At 44.7% G+C, this 15,298-nt stretch overlaps 1 protein-coding gene across 2 annotated transcripts; it reads left to right on the forward strand.

Annotated features, from left to right (window-relative positions):
• The first annotated feature begins 1,171 nt into the window (after window positions 1-1,171).
• On the forward strand, window positions 1,172-15,298 carry sparc (secreted protein, acidic, cysteine-rich (osteonectin)). 2 transcript variants are annotated; one of them, XM_053429078.1, is made up of 12 exons: window positions 1,194-1,308; window positions 1,710-1,878; window positions 6,910-6,975; window positions 7,429-7,467; window positions 7,667-7,711; window positions 9,110-9,197; window positions 10,282-10,403; window positions 10,563-10,683; window positions 13,322-13,455; window positions 14,133-14,281; window positions 14,375-14,523; window positions 14,665-15,298. In XM_053429078.1, exons 3-12 carry the CDS (start codon window positions 6,919-6,921, stop codon window positions 14,691-14,693), a joined length of 933 nt encoding a protein of 310 aa, XP_053285053.1. In that variant the 5' UTR covers window positions 1,194-1,308; window positions 1,710-1,878; window positions 6,910-6,918; the 3' UTR covers window positions 14,694-15,298. The 2 variants fall into 2 exon arrangements, with proteins under 2 accessions (XP_053285052.1, XP_053285053.1); XM_053429077.1 differs by lacking the exon at window positions 1,710-1,878 and having other exon boundaries at window positions 1,172-1,308.

Raw genomic sequence — 15,298 nt, forward strand, 5'->3', positions numbered from 1 at the left:
GAGGGTGGGTGAGAAAGAGGAGTGGAGGGGTGAGGAAAAAGGGAGAAATGAACGAGAGACAGAAGAAAAGAGGGAGGCTGGGTGAAGGTGAAGATAAATGATGTAGGAGGGGAAAGGAGAGAGAGAGTCTCACGGTTTAATGACACCTCTTCCTCCCTCCTTTCCCCTCCCCCCTTTCCTCCTCCTCCTCCTCTCTTTTCGGTCCTTCATCGGCTGGACTGTGGCTTCCAGGCAGAATGGAAAAACGCCACGTTGCATTCCCCCCCCCCCCCCCCCCCCCCCCTCCCTCTCATCCAGCTGTTGTTCACATCAGCACTGTGGGAACAGACAGAACTAGTCGCCCCTCTCCTCCCTCACCGGCTCCGAGGAGACGCTGGGTCATGGATCCAGAGCTCGGCTGCTTCTGTCTGTCAGCAGGTGTTCTGAGGAGCGAGTGGAGGATCTGAGCCGCGATGTAAAGTAAACGTTCCAGAGGCTCAAGAGAACCGAATGATTCAGACCCACAGGAGCCGAAGCTTCAGAGCTGCAACGTCCCCAGAGGATGAACCCTCACCGTCAAGTTATTCAAGGTTTATTCAGACAAAACTACAGAGCAGCTGGTAACACACTCAGTCCACTGCAGATTCAGAGAGTTGAGATCAGGAGTTTGACACATGACACTGGATCCCTGCAGCCCTGTGACCTCTGACCTCTGACTTGGGGTCAAAACGCTGACCATCAGAAACACCTTCCTTAAAACAGAAACAAATGAATTCTCGAGTTCACGCGCAGCTAATTCACAACTTGTTGTTTTCACGAAAATCTTTCCTCATCTTTTATTCACTTCAGTCTTCATAAGACAAAGAACGTTGAGACATGACCGTGAAGGATTCTGGAGTTTGTGTTTTATATCTGAATGAATTAGAAAGTCCTGCCAACGTGCCAGAACCAGAAGGTTTACTCAGTCTTCTTCACACACTAGCAGCCGGTGCAGTGTGAACATCATGTGCATCAGTTGTTTTCCTTCTTGCCGTTGGTCAAGGCCTTAAAAAGCAGCTGCTGAGACTTTCTGATCTTCAGCTCCACGATCAAACTGGGAATCCTGCAGCTCCCAGACGGTGAGTCAGTGGGAGCAGAGAGTTAACATGAGGCCCTGCCTACAGGAAGAGAGGGGGGGGGGGGGGAGTGTAATGGGAGGTTTGGCAGACAGGAGGGGGGAGGGAGGGAGGCGTCCCACTGGAAACGTCTTCTGTGTGAAGTGGTGAGAGAATCAGATCGTCCAGCATTCAGCCGACTTCTCTCCTGGTGCCGCTGCTCCACAAAGACAAGGTAAGAGGTCTCACTCTGATCCGAATCTCCTGACTCTGGTTTATCCTTCCTCACGGGAGCGTGGGTCAGTTTAAAAGCTGGAGTAATAAAAGCTGTGCAAGAAGAGATTTAGTCTTTTCCTTAGTTTGACTGTGAGGTTGAGTTTTGCAGAAGGATGTGAGGGGGGACAATGAGGAGTTGGCAACAGCAGAATCTGGTTTTGTGATTATTCTGCTTCATGTTCGAGGGGAAACTTTTCGATGCAGAATTCTTCCCTTAACTTAAATGTATTTGTCAGCTGCTCTAAATCCAACAAAACATTTCTGCTCAAAGTTTTTCTGAACCAAATCTTTTCTCCTCAAAACTTAACCAAGATTTAATTCACAAGTTTCGGCCTCAAACTTCATTTGCCTCACCTGCAGCAGATCATCCACAGGCAGCTGAGTCTGTTTACCTCCGTCTCTAAACTTCCCATTAAAACCAACACCCTCCCCATCGAGCCCTGGGTCTGAAACTCAGCTCCTGAGGCCTCGGATCTGAACGATCTGTTATTACTGCACAAACAGCTGCGAGGAAAACCACCGACTGCAGGTAAACAGGCTCCGGCTGTGAGGGACTCATTCTCTGTGGAGGTATTGTGTGCCACATCGGCAACAGGGGGGAGACGGAGGAGGGGAGGAGGGTGAGGGGTGGTGGTGGTGGTGGTGGTTGAGGGGAGGGGGGGGGGGGGGCTGGTTATTAAGGGTTGGCAGAGGAGGAGGGAGGCGTCGACACAAACAGTGATTATACATTTAAACAGCTTTTCTTATTGCTGGATTATGTGTTTTATGGAATAATGTCACAGTTCAGCTCGACGCCTCTTTGTTCTGAGAAGATTCAGTGAGAAGAAAGTAGCAGAAGAAAGAAAGACGAGAGGAAAGAAGTGGATTCCAACAAAGCCTGACAGAGGAATGAGAGCGTTTCTCCACCACAAATATCTCTCTCTCTCTCCCTCCCTCTCTCTCTCCCTCCCTCTCTCTCTCCCTCCCTCCCTCCCTCCATCCTCTCCCCAGACTCCCACTCTCTGATTACTCCCATGTAACGGAATGCGGGTTGCCATGGTGTTCAGTTACCAGCTGTTCAAAGCTCCTCTGTGAAGAATCTGCAAAAGACAAACAGGCTGAAAGTCCTGCAGAGCTTCTGTGTTGTTGTGGTTCCGTCCCCACGTCTCCAATGGGTTTAGTTCTCGTCCTCCAGCGTCACGTGATCACTCGGTCACGGGTCAGGGTTAGAGTCGGTCCCTCGCTAACGCTCTAATAGTTCGATATCTGCAGGAAAGACTCAAACCAGGAGATTGGAAGTTGTTCAAACAGAAGATTGAAGCCCACGCTTGTGGAAAGGACACGTGTGGTTATCTCCTATGAGAGGTGGTGGGAGTTAAATGTGTTTATGTCTTTTCTAAACAAAAAAGAAAATGAGCAATTAGACGTAAAGTGCTAAATTTGTAGTATGTGCACGAGACGGCTGATTTCACGTGTATCTGCTGCAAAGGAACCGATCCCCCACCCAGATGTGAGGAGGAATCACACACCCACCAAGTTTGACTCATCCGTGAAAACTGTTCTGACTCCTCTGACCTTTAGAAATATTTGCATTTTCACAGAATCTGATATATTTTAAATAAGAGAGAAGGAGAAGATGCATAAATAAGAAATTGATCTTTGTTTGCTAAGTTAAAATCTATTATATCATAAAATAACATATCTGGAGGGATCTTTAACTTTATGAACACTGATTATTCAAATAGTTTGAGATATTCAGAATTTTTTGAAAACTTAGTGAATCTTTATTTGTCTTTTCCTGAGGTTTTCTTCTCACCTGTTGGAAACCGTTTGTGTTGGCAGCAGTTTGAGCGAGTTAAAGAGCCACAGCGTCTCTGCATGTCTGATTGTTGAGGTGGCAGCTCTGAACCAAAAGGGAGGAGAAGGGATAATAAGGGAGGAGGAGGAGGAGGAGGAGGGGAGGGGGGATGTGGTCTCAGAGCTGAGGATGCTGGGAAATATCGGGCCAGCTTGGCAAAGTCTAGAAAAGGTTTTAATCCACCGACAGGAAGGAAGGATCACGTTGTTCTTTGGGTTCGAACTGGAACAGACACACCTGCAGATTAGTGTCTGCAGAGAGAGAGAGAGAGAGAGAGAGAGAGAGAGGGAGAGGGACAGGAAGGGACAGGAAGGGAGAAGAAAGGAAGGACGGTCGATGTAGGATTAATAAAACTAAAGATACACACAAAGTTCAAACAAAGCCAGCAAAGATAAATCCTCATTTTCTGCAGCAGCTGACCTGCCTCAGGCTTTTATTTTGAAGAGACACTAATACTATAACACAAACCTCAAACCTCACAGTTTAAAACTTGAAGAGTTTCATGTGACTCAGGTTCCGGTGATCCTGAATATTCTCCTCCTCCTCCCTGCTCCTCTTGTTTCTGCTCTTTGTCTCTGAGTGACAGGGGTGACTGGTGGTCTCTGAAAACCACTCTTTGTCCCGGGGTCCCCTCTCTGGAGGAAAACAGGATTTGTCAGGTGTCTTGTTGCCAGTGGAGGAGAAGGAGGAGGTGGCTGTGACAGAAAGGAGGGGGGGGGGGGGGGGAACTGGTGTTATTTGACGTATTTACTTGGAAAACCAAAAAGTATTTTAGCACAGGGATGTGTTTTTGTGTCAGAAAACTCTTCTTGCGTCATCCTGCTATATAAAAAACAAACAAACAAAATATAAACAATAAACAAACACTCGAGAAAACATAATAAAGAAAACAAAAAGCATATGGCGTCTGATGTCAGATGGTAGTGATGAGGATACTACATATGGGTTTGTGTTATCTTCAAATGTCTTGTTTTGTTCGACCAACAGTTTGAGACCAAAGGACGATAAAGAAATGCTTCAATCTGCAACCAGCACATATTTTGGGGTTGTGAGGATCAAAAACCATAAATTCATCGACTGATCGTTGCAGATTAAATTTCGTGAACTTCAGTCTCCTTCCGGAGCTCAGGGCTCACAGAGGAAATCACTGTGCAGGAGCTTCTCGGAGTATTTGCCTCCTGTGCCGTGTTGTTTGTCCGTCCTGTTTACTGGCAGACAGATGGCTGCAGGTTGTTTTTCCAGGCTTCCAGAACCCGCCTGTTATGTCACCGAGGAGAAGCAGAAAGAATTCCTCTGAATCTGTTCCCCCGGCTGGAAAAAGACGCAGACGCAGAGCGAGACAGAAAAAGACGGACGTTTGAGAGAAAGTGAGGGCGGCGTCTGTCTGCGCAGGAAGTTCCAGTCCGGGTTGTTTTCCGCCGGAGCGAGTTTACACTTGCTTTCCTTACTAACCTCCCAAATTAAACACACCTGAGGGGAAAGAGGCTCCTTTATGAGCCTGAAGTTTCCCTTTTAGCCGCTGCTGTTTGATTATGAGAGCAGCTTTCCAAATAAAACACCTTCTCCAGCTGTTACGTCAGTCCGAGCCTCCATGACCGAGCAGGAACATGTAACAGATGAGAACAGCGCGTCCCTCCAAATCAAACACTGACCCCGGCGCTTCCTGGAGAGGACGCCGGGGTCGAGTTCCTCACCCTCAGTCAGACGCACTTCTCAGACGTGTCAGAGGTTCTTTTTACGAAGTTTCCCGTCAGCAGAACCCCCCCCCCTCAGCTTTTTCAGAAGGTAAAGAGACGTTTCCTTGTGCGCTGGATTATTTGGAGACGTCTGTATTTTTCCACGTCCACGTCCAAGTCCTCTGATGACTCCTCGGCCCTCCGTAAACAGTGGTCGCCATTGTAGAGGTGCTGCCTTCATTCTGCACTGAAGGAGCTTTGGTTCCCTTCGACAGGAAGATCAGAACAATGCAAAGACATTCTTGTGGCTACTGAGTTCTTCTCCAGATTTAATTACTTCTTGCATAGAAGCAGTAAAGGAACATCTCCGCTTCTTCTATCTAGTTTTTATTATGGTAACAACACCTGCATCAACAGGAGCAGCCGTGCAGATCTGAGATGCAGACATTTCCCGATGGAGCTGTTTGTGAGAACAAATATCCAAGTCTGTTGTCCTGGACATATAAAAGATGATAAGACCAGCACGTTTGAAGGAAGGACTTCAAGTCAGTTCTGAGGAGTTTTATTTTGATGTAAGATCTTGTGCTAACGTGCTCTGAGGAGAGAACACGACGTCGCCTGCAAGAAAACGACGCCAAAGTTCAAACACCGATAATCCGCTCAGAGAAATTCTTCTTCGAGCCGAACAGTAAACACATTTTTGCAGATTGACAGAAATGCTTCTGTTGCTTGAGGGTTTGTCAAACATCTCATGCAGACTTCACCCTTTTCACTGCATGTGTCCAAACACGTCGTCCTTTTCAGACGCTTCGTGTCCAGACGCCTTCCAGCTTTGTCTTCTCTCGGACGCCGGGCAACCAGCCGAGTGAAATGTCAAGCTTAGTTTCCCTCGAGGGGAAAGAATTCTTCTCCAGCTCCTCGGAGTCTGATTGGATAACTGCAGCACTTGTTGACAGACATGTTCAATGTTTAACGTCGCTTGACAAGATCGGTTTGTTACATTCTGCTGGTTTATTGTGGGTTTGAACCTTCTGGCCTCTAATCCGAGGGACAGGAATTCAAAGTATGCACAGCTCTGTTTTTTAAATCAGACTCTCCCCCGCTGATCTCCTGCAGCGTTCAGGACATCGTGCGATCTGGCTCAGACCTGAGAGGAGAACTCCTCAACAAAAACACGAGATACAGACGCTTGTATCAAGATGAATTCCTGCTCTTCTTCACATCCAGTCACAACAGATGCAAACAATGATCTGAAGGGAACAGGTGGAGCCTCCACAGATCTGTGATGCCGAGATGGTTTATCGAGTGAAACCGCTGACATCACGGAGGTGGAGATAACGAACACTAAAGAGAGGGAGGAAGACCAAACAACGTCCTTCACCACACAGAGGAGCCCTTATTTAGTCCTTCACATGAGACGAGATGAAGGAGGAGAGTTTCAGATCGAGGGCTCAGACGCTCAGATGGAGACAGAACGATAAGGAACTCGTCTCCGAGCTGCAACAGCTTGCAGGAATTTCCCAAAGATGGTTAATCAGCTCAAAATAGGCACAAAACACCGCTGAAGCTGAAATGATGTGAACCGTGCAGGTCGTCAAACATAAACCAAAGTTCTGGAGCAAAGTTCTGGAGCAAAGTTCAATCTGGAAAACAATGAGGAAGTTAAGGGATCAGCACATTTTCTGTAATTCATTCTGAGAGAAACAGGAATGTCTCCAAAACATGTCAACCTCAAGGTGGCGCTAAAGCAAAAATTTACAATTATTAGCAATTAACAAAAATGTCAATGTGTGTGTTTTGGCTCCGTATCAATTTGAATATCTTTCTGAATCCACACAGACAGCACACTGGACCTGTACGTGACACTGGAAACGTCTCTCCACGTGAAAACTGTTGTATTGTTAATATAATTAATATATTTGATCGTCCATGTTGTTTTCTAAAGGACCCGTTGAGCTGAGACACTTCACATGTTAACGTTCCTGAAAGTCAACCTGTGAAAATACTAAATATATTAAAAAAATACATTTTGTGTTTGTGTCCACAGACTTTAAAGATGAGGATGTGGATCGTCTTCCTCCTGTGCCTGGCCGGCCACGCCATGGCTGCTCCTGTGAGTCATACTGTGTGTGTGTGTGTGTGTGTGTGTGTGTGTGTGTGTGTGTCTTTATGAGCTTGTTCCTCCCTTTGTGTGATTTCCTGAGTCCACCGCTGTGTGATTATCAGTTCACGTGTGGTGGTGTGAGTTACCATGTGTGCTTTTGTGTGTGTGCGTGCATGACAATTGTGTTTTCCTATCCATGTGAAGCTCCTGTGTGTGTGTGTGTGTGTGTGTGTGTGTGTGTGTGTGTGTGTGTGTGTGTGTGTGTTCAGATTGTGAGTCTGTGAAGATGAAATGTTTCATTTCCTAACACCAATTGCTCCCTTGAGCGCACACTGTGGTTGTGTGTGTAGATTTGGAGCTTTGGTGTGTGTTTGTGTGTGTCTCTGAACAGTGTTGTATGTGTTCATGTCCTTAATGTGAGTTTAACTTGTGTTTGTGTGTGTGTGTGTGTGTGTGTGTTAGACTGAGGAGGTGCTAGTGACTGAGGAGCCTGTGTATGAGGTGAGTCCAGATGTCGAGAACTCGTGTTTTTCATGAAAAGTCTTTAAAAAGCTGCTAAAACCAAAGAACAACAAATTAAATTCACCACGTTTGTTTTTCTGAATCCACTTGTTCCCCTGAGTGTAAACTGTGACTGTGTCAAGTGTGTGTTCATGTGGCAGACTGTTTAACGTGTCTGTGTGTGTCTGTGTGTGTGCAGGAGATTGATGATGCTGTGCCAGTGATTGATGAGACAGTTGACGAGGTCAGTCCAACATGTTCATCCTCTCATCATTAAAACCCCTAAAAAATAAAATACATAATTTCAAGCAGAAACAAGGAGGTTTTAATTCACTGACTTAATTCCAACCAGTCGAGAAACGAAAGCATCAGATGGATATTTATCAACTTTAGATGCATTTCTATGGGAATGAAAATGAAGGCAACATTTACAGGCTGTAGTTTTCAGATTGTCTCAGATTGTCTCAGGAAACTGGACCCACATAGTTCTGGTCTCTTCTGAGTTGGACTTGGCCGCTGCGTCGTGTTTCCTGAGCCACGCAGCTGCTCAGAGAGATGATCTGATCTGTGATGGAGCTCTGGGGTTTGGGAGGCCGCTGGTTTCTGTCCACGTGACGCTGGTGGCGAGTTCTCGTGTGAACGCCCACAGCTGAGCGCCGCTGAAGCCAAACAGAAAACTTCCACTTGGGCAAAGTTATCTCAGAATCAGATTTCTGCAAACAGACGCTTCTGGGAACGCTCGAGGACGTTAAGCCGTTGCTCACGACTCGCTCCCCCTCTGGTACGATCTCCTGTGAGAAGTGTGGAACTGACTGAATCAGCTCCAGCAAGTTGAAGAGTGAAGCTGAACTGTAGATCAGATCAAAAGAAGTTATTAAAAAACAGAGTTTATCTCCAATATTCAGCTGGAAACTTTGAAAGGATTCTAAACAGATTTGATTTGGAGCTAACTCTTCTGGCTCAGGAAGCAGGGGATCATTTGATTTAGAGACCCCTAGTGGCCAAAGTAAAATATTGATCAAGAGGCAAAAATATTCCCTAAACAAATATTTAGTCTATGTTCATTTGTTGATCCTCAGATTTTTCTTCAGTCTCGTTTCTTGGCCTCCAGATAAAAGTTCGGTCACTAAATTCCTCCCAAAGTCACGTGATACCTCTGAGGCCTTCGTCTTAATCGTTCCATTAAATCTTTTCCTTACATGAAGAAACATAACAATACATAAATATACTTTCTCTCGGAGCACAGAGTCTCTCGTCGTACACAAACTGCTGGAGTCCGTCTCCATGTGAATGTTTTTATCGTTTCCTGCTCCAGAGGTCCAGTGGGACCAGAGATCCCACAGCTGTTAATTTTAGCCGCTCACTCAAACCGCCAGGAAGCCATTACGTCTTTCATGGCTTCACCACATGTGGATCCAGCTGCTTGTTATTCGGGGAGGAACCTTCTTTAGCGGTGACGCTCACATTAGTTTTTTTCTCTTCAGGAAAAAGCCTGAGGGAACGTTTAGGCGGTTTGGTCAGAGTGGACATCGAGCAGAAATAGACTCAGATCTGCAGAAAGTTTAAAAAATGCAGATGTGAGTTTTCTCTCCTCGAGTGTGATGTGCTCACAGTCTGACCTCTGACCTCTGGTTGTCTGCAGGAGCCCGAGGTGGGAGCCAACCCAGTGCAGGTCGATGTGGGAGAGTTCGACGAGGCCATCGAGATCGTTGAGGAAGAGGTTCTGGACAGTAAGTTCACGAACGCACACAAATCACTGCAGGATTCACCACTTTGTTTCCAAATGGGTCAAAACTCTCTTCAATTCAATTTGATTCATTATTTTCAGATTTAGAGTTTGGAACCTTTGTTGCTCGGGGATGAAAGAATGAATTCTGCTGCTGTGTTTGAATGAACCGAACAAAAAGTCATGCAAAGAACTGTAATGGTGCAAATGTCAGTTTTCTTTCCAGCACAGTGAAGGAACAGTAAAACGGATACAAACTTAAATATAAACACACAATATCATATATTAACTCAAACGCAGATCCGAACACTAAAGTTTCAGTGACTCCAGAGATGAAATGTGTCGCGTGTGTCGACTTCCCTTCGTACACTTTGTGACAACGTCAGATTGAACTGACTCGGCTCCTCTGGCCTCTGGTGTTCGGGTTGTGAAGCTCTGTCGACTTTCACCGAGCCTCAGAAATTCAAAGAGCCGTAATAACAGAGTGGCTGATTCTGAGAGGAGACGTCTGTAATTACATGTTCTGCTTCGAGAGGATCGACCGACAGGAAACAAACTGTACAAACTGTACAAACCAGACAAAATGTACAAACTGGACAAACTAGACAAAATGTACAAAATGTACAAACTGTACCAGCGGCCGACAGAAATGAGACCTTTTGTTTCTGACTGACATCGACTTCTTTACTCTGCTGAATAATCCTCATGTTACAATAAAAACATTCTTTATTAGAAGCCAACGTAATTAAAGTAAAATAAAAAATAAACGTAACTTTTTAAGTGACTTTAGAACTGCTTTCTGTAGAAACTTAATGATCAGATGGAAACAAAGTTGAGCAAATTAAATTATGAAATTATGAAATGCCCAAAATGCAAAATGGAAGGATGGATGACAGAGGGAATAAAGTAAAGAAGAAGAAAAATAATCCCCGTGATATTCTTTTTGAAAGTAACTGCAGCTTTCAGTGGATATTAGATAAAAAAAACACTCACTTGGACTCAAAGAGCAACTGATTAGATTTGGTAGGTCAAAGGTCAAGAGGATCTTAAAGCAGAAGCAGCCTGTAACTCCACCTGTGTCTCTGCAGATCCCTGCCTGAACCACCACTGCAAGAAGGGCAAAGTGTGCGAGGTGGACGAGGACAACACCCCCCTGTGTGTGTGCCAGGACCCCACCACCTGCACCGCTGCCGAGGGAGAGTTCGAGCACGTGAGTGAAAAACAACAACAAGCTGTTAAGAACTAAACCTTTTGTTAAATCTCCTCTTATGAAAACCAGTGGAGTAAGCACTGCAAACTTAAACAGTAAATTTGATCCCTACTTCTTCTACTTCTTCTTCTTCTTCTTCTTCTTCTTCTTCTTCTTCAGGTTTGCGGCACCGACAACAAGACCTACGACACCTCCTGCCACTTCTTCGCCACCAAGTGCGCCCTGGAGGGAACCAAGAAGGGCCACAAGCTGCACCTGGACTACATCGGGCCCTGCAAACGTGAGCTGGCAATGAAAAGCCTTTGAGTCGGAGTCTCTTTGGGTTCTGACCCAAAGGACGAGCACAGTTCAGTGTTCTCTGAATGTTCTCTGAATGTTCCCTGAATATTCTCTGAATGTTCTCTGAATGTTCTCTGAATGTTCCCTGAATGTTCTCTGAATGTTCTCTGAATGTTCTCTCAGTGTTCCCTGAATGTTCTCTGAATGTTCTCTGAATGTTCTCTCAGTGTTCCCTGAATGTTCTCTGAATGTTCTCTGAATGTTCCCTGAATGTTCCCTGAATGTTCTCTGAATGCTCCCTGAATGTTCTCTGAATGTTCTCTGAATGTTCTCTGAATGTTGTCTGAATGTTCCCTGAATGTTCTCTGAATGTTCTCTGAATGTTCTCTGAACCTTCTCTGAATGTTCTCTGAATGTTCTCTGAATGTTCTCTGAATGTTGTCTGAATGTTCCCTGAATGTTCCCTGAATGTTCCCTGAATGTTCTCTGAATGTTCCCTGAATGTTCTCTGAATGATCTCTGAATGTTCTCTGAATGTTCTCTGAATGTTCCCTGAATGTTCCCTGAATGTTCCCTGAATGTTCCCTGAATGTTCTCTGAATGTTCCCTGAATGTTCTCTGAATGTTCTCTGAATGTTCTCTCAGTGTTCCCTGAATGTTCTCTGAATGTTCTCTGAATGTTCTCTCAGTGTTCCCTGAATGTTCTCTGAATGTTCTCTGAATGTTCCCTGAATGTTCCCTGAATGTTCTCTGAATGCTCCCTGAATGTTCTCTGAATGTTCTCTGAATGTTCTCTGAATGTTGTCTGAATGTTCCCTGAATGTTCTCTGAATGTTCTCTGAATGTTCTCTGAACCTTCTCTGAATGTTCTCTGAATGTTCTCTGAATGTTCTCTGAATGTTGTCTGAATGTTCCCTGAATGTTCCCTGAATGTTCCCTGAATGTTCTCTGAATGTTCCCTGAATGTTCTCTGAATGATCTCTGAATGTTCTCTGAATGTTCTCTGAATGTTCCCTGAATGTTCCCTGAATGTTCCCTGAATGTTCCCTGAATGTTCTCTGAATGTTCCCTGAATGTTCTCTCAGTGTTCCCTGAATGTTCTCTGAATGTTCTCTGAATGTTCTCTCAGTGTTCCCTGAATGTTCTCTGAATGTTCTCTGAATGTTCCCTGAATGTTCCCTGAATGTTCTCTGAATGCTCCCTGAATGTTCTCTGAATGTTCTCTGAATGTTCCCTGAATGTTCCCTGAATGTTCTCTGAATGCTCCCTGAATGTTCTCTGAATGTTCTCTGAATGTTCTCTGAATGTTGTCTGAATGTTCCCTGAATGTTCTCTGAATGTTCTCTGAATGTTCTCTGAACCTTCTCTGAATGTTCTCTGAATGTTCTCTGAATGTTGTCTGAATGTTCCCTGAATGTTCCCTGAATGTTCCCTGAATGTTCTCTGAATGTTCCCTGAATGTTCTCTGAATGATCTCTGAATGTTCTCTGAATGTTCTCTGAATGTTCCCTGAATGTTCCCTGAATGTTCCCTGAATGTTCCCTGAATGTTCTCTGAATGTTCCCTGAATGTTCTCTGAATGTTCTCTGAATGTTCTCTCAGTGTTCCCTGAATGTTCTCTGAATGTTCTCTGAATGTTCCCTGAATGTTCCCTGAATGTTCTCTGAATGCTCCCTGAATGTTCTCTGAATGTTCTCTGAATGTTCTCTGAATGTTGTCTGAATGTTCCCTGAATGTTCTCTGAATGTTCTCTGAATGTTCTCTGAACCTTCTCTGAATGTTCTCTGAATGTTCTCTGAATGTTCTCTGAATGTTGTCTGAATGTTCCCTGAATGTTCCCTGAATGTTCCCTGAATGTTCTCTGAATGTTCCCTGAATGTTCTCTGAATGATCTCTGAATGTTCTCTGAATGTTCTCTGAATGTTCCCTGAATGTTCCCTGAATGTTCTCTGAATGTTCCCTGAATGTTCCCTGAATGTTCCCTGAATGTTCCCTGAATGTTCCCTGAATGTTCTCTGAATGTTCTCTGAATGTTCCCTGAATGTTCCCTGAATGTTCTCTGAATGTTCCCTGAATGTTCTCTGCACGTTCTCTCTCGGTGAGTCGTCTGTTTGCGTTGCTGTGATTGATGGGCGGCTCACAGGATCCGTCCAGACACGCAGGCTGCATTTCTTCCACTGTTCAAACTGACTCTGTGTGAGGAGAGGAGTCGGGGCCCGAGGGTCCAGGTGGAGATCAAGGTTCCATAAGATCTCACAGGAACGCAGGTTGTGACTGTGGATCTGTTTGTATCTTCATAAATGGAATTAAAGCTTCAGATATCAGATCATTCAATTCAATCTCACTAACAAAACAGTAAACTTTAAAGAATATTTCCTAAAGGACGATTTTCCCAACATAATTTTATTTATTCCAGTTCATGTAACTGGTGCAACAATCATGAGCCTCATCAAATTGGACTTGATGCTTCATTCAGTCACTTTTCGTTCTGTATTTGCACTAAATGATCACCCACACGTCACAAAGAAAGATAATGTGTTGGTTTAATAAAAGCTGCTTCTGCTCACGGCTCCTGTTTGACTCTAATAACCAGTGTCTCTGAGTGATCCAGTATTAAAGTGTGTGTTTCCTCCGTGCAGACATCGACACCTGCCTGGACCACGAGCTGAGCGAGTTCCCCCTGCGCATGAGGGACTGGCTGAAGAACGTCCTGGTGACTCTGTACGAGCGCGACGAGGACAACAACCTGCTGACCGAGAAGCAGAAGCTCAGGGTGAGACACAGCTTCTCACGGAAGAGGCAGAAGCGTCCGCCGGAGATTCTGAAACCAAAACTTAAATCAAAAGTCTGTAAACGAAACAGAATTATGACAAATTCCCCTTCAACGTTTCTCCAGTCATCACAAAGCACAAACTCTGGAGAGAAAGTTTATTCCTTAAAAAACAAAAGTTGCTTCTTTTAAGTTGCACAACAGGTTTACACAGCATTTATAATAAAAGTGAATTTATATTTCTTCTTTGAGTCAAGTTTAAATGTGACAAATAGTTAAAGATTTTATAGTTTAAAGTCGTTCTCTGGTGCTGGAGGAACACAATGTGTCATTTGATCTGGTTTCCTTTTACTTGAAGATGCTCATAAAGAATAAAGAGGAATCCAAACTGAGAATTAAACTCATTCACTCTGATGTTTATACACTTAACTTCTGTTTATACGACGACTCCACAGCCGCCAGAGCAGATTTAGCCTCTGTGGATCATTAAGAAGAACATCTGGAAAACATCAGGTTCTAACAAGACATAAAAAAAAGACCTCTTGCCTCTTGCTCATCGTATAGCACCAGAGAGGAGCAGAGAAACATGTTCATACCTCAAAAACTAAAAAACTGAAAGTCTGACGAGCTCATCGAACGTAACTTTGTGTTTCTGACTCTTGTCTGTTGAAATGTTTCAGGTGAAGAAGATCTACGAGAACGAGAAGCGGCTGCAGGCCGGCGAACACTCCCTGGACCTGCTCGCCCACGACTTCGAGAAGAACTACAACATGTACATCTTCCCCGTGCACTGGCAGTTCGGACAGCTCGACCAGCATCCCGTCGACGGGTACGAGCCACTGTCACAGCCTTTGTCGTTTTCAGTTTCCTGACAGAGTTGTGACGTGCGTGTCTTTGTGTGTCTGTGTGCGTCGCCCTGCAGGTACCTGACCCACACAGAGCTGTCCCCCCTGCGTGCCCCCCTCATTCCCATGGAGCACTGCACCACCCGCTTCTTCGAGGAGTGCGACGCCGACAGCGACAAATACATCGCCCTGGAGGAGTGGGCCGCCTGCTTCGGAGTCAAGGAGCGTAAGTGTCCACCGTGCAAACTCCAATTCACATGACTGGATATCTAGAGGAACCATAACTTATTGTTAATTTATAATAATTATAAATCTCTGACACCGTAGCACTTTGACTGACGGCTGTTGTGAATGTTTGTCTTTGCAGAGGACGTGGACAAGGACCTGGTCATCTAAGCTCCTCAGAGCCGCAGCAGTCTGACTCCTAGTCGCTCCTAACGGGACAAGGTGCTGATCCCTAAGTTAAAAAATCTCAGTAACGGTGCTAATTGCAAATTATTTTTTATTTTGTTTTTGTTTGAATTATGACTTTTCCTACCTATACCACTAAAAAGATTACAAAAGAGAAACGTGCACAGTCTGTACTGACTTTGAATTCTCCTGTTGGTGGAACAAAACTCCCAGTAAAGTAAACTAAAGACCTCTGGTGTAAATGTATGTTGTGGACAATATTATTTCAGACGCTATGATTTGTTCAGGGTTTTAAACGGAGAACAATTTGAAAAACGTTTTTATTGAGGAGACAAAAACTGTAAAGTCCAAAATAAAGTTTCTAAATAAATGCTCCCTCTGCTTGCTTTCTACCAAACCACGGTTTAGTTGTTGCACTCTGTCGGTGGTGGACTCCTTATTTTGTGTATTTGGGTTTTTGAACCTTTGACTACTGCTTGTTCGTTGTTATTTTCCAAACAGAGTCCGTGTCCAGCCCGAGGACACGCGTGTACTGATATTTTTGAAGCAATAAAGACGATATGTTGTTTTGGACGTGTCACTGAGGGGAA

The sequence above is a fragment of the Pleuronectes platessa genome, chromosome 8, assembly GCF_947347685.1.
Source record: "Pleuronectes platessa chromosome 8, fPlePla1.1, whole genome shotgun sequence".
Taxonomy (NCBI): domain Eukaryota; kingdom Metazoa; phylum Chordata; class Actinopteri; order Pleuronectiformes; family Pleuronectidae; genus Pleuronectes; species Pleuronectes platessa.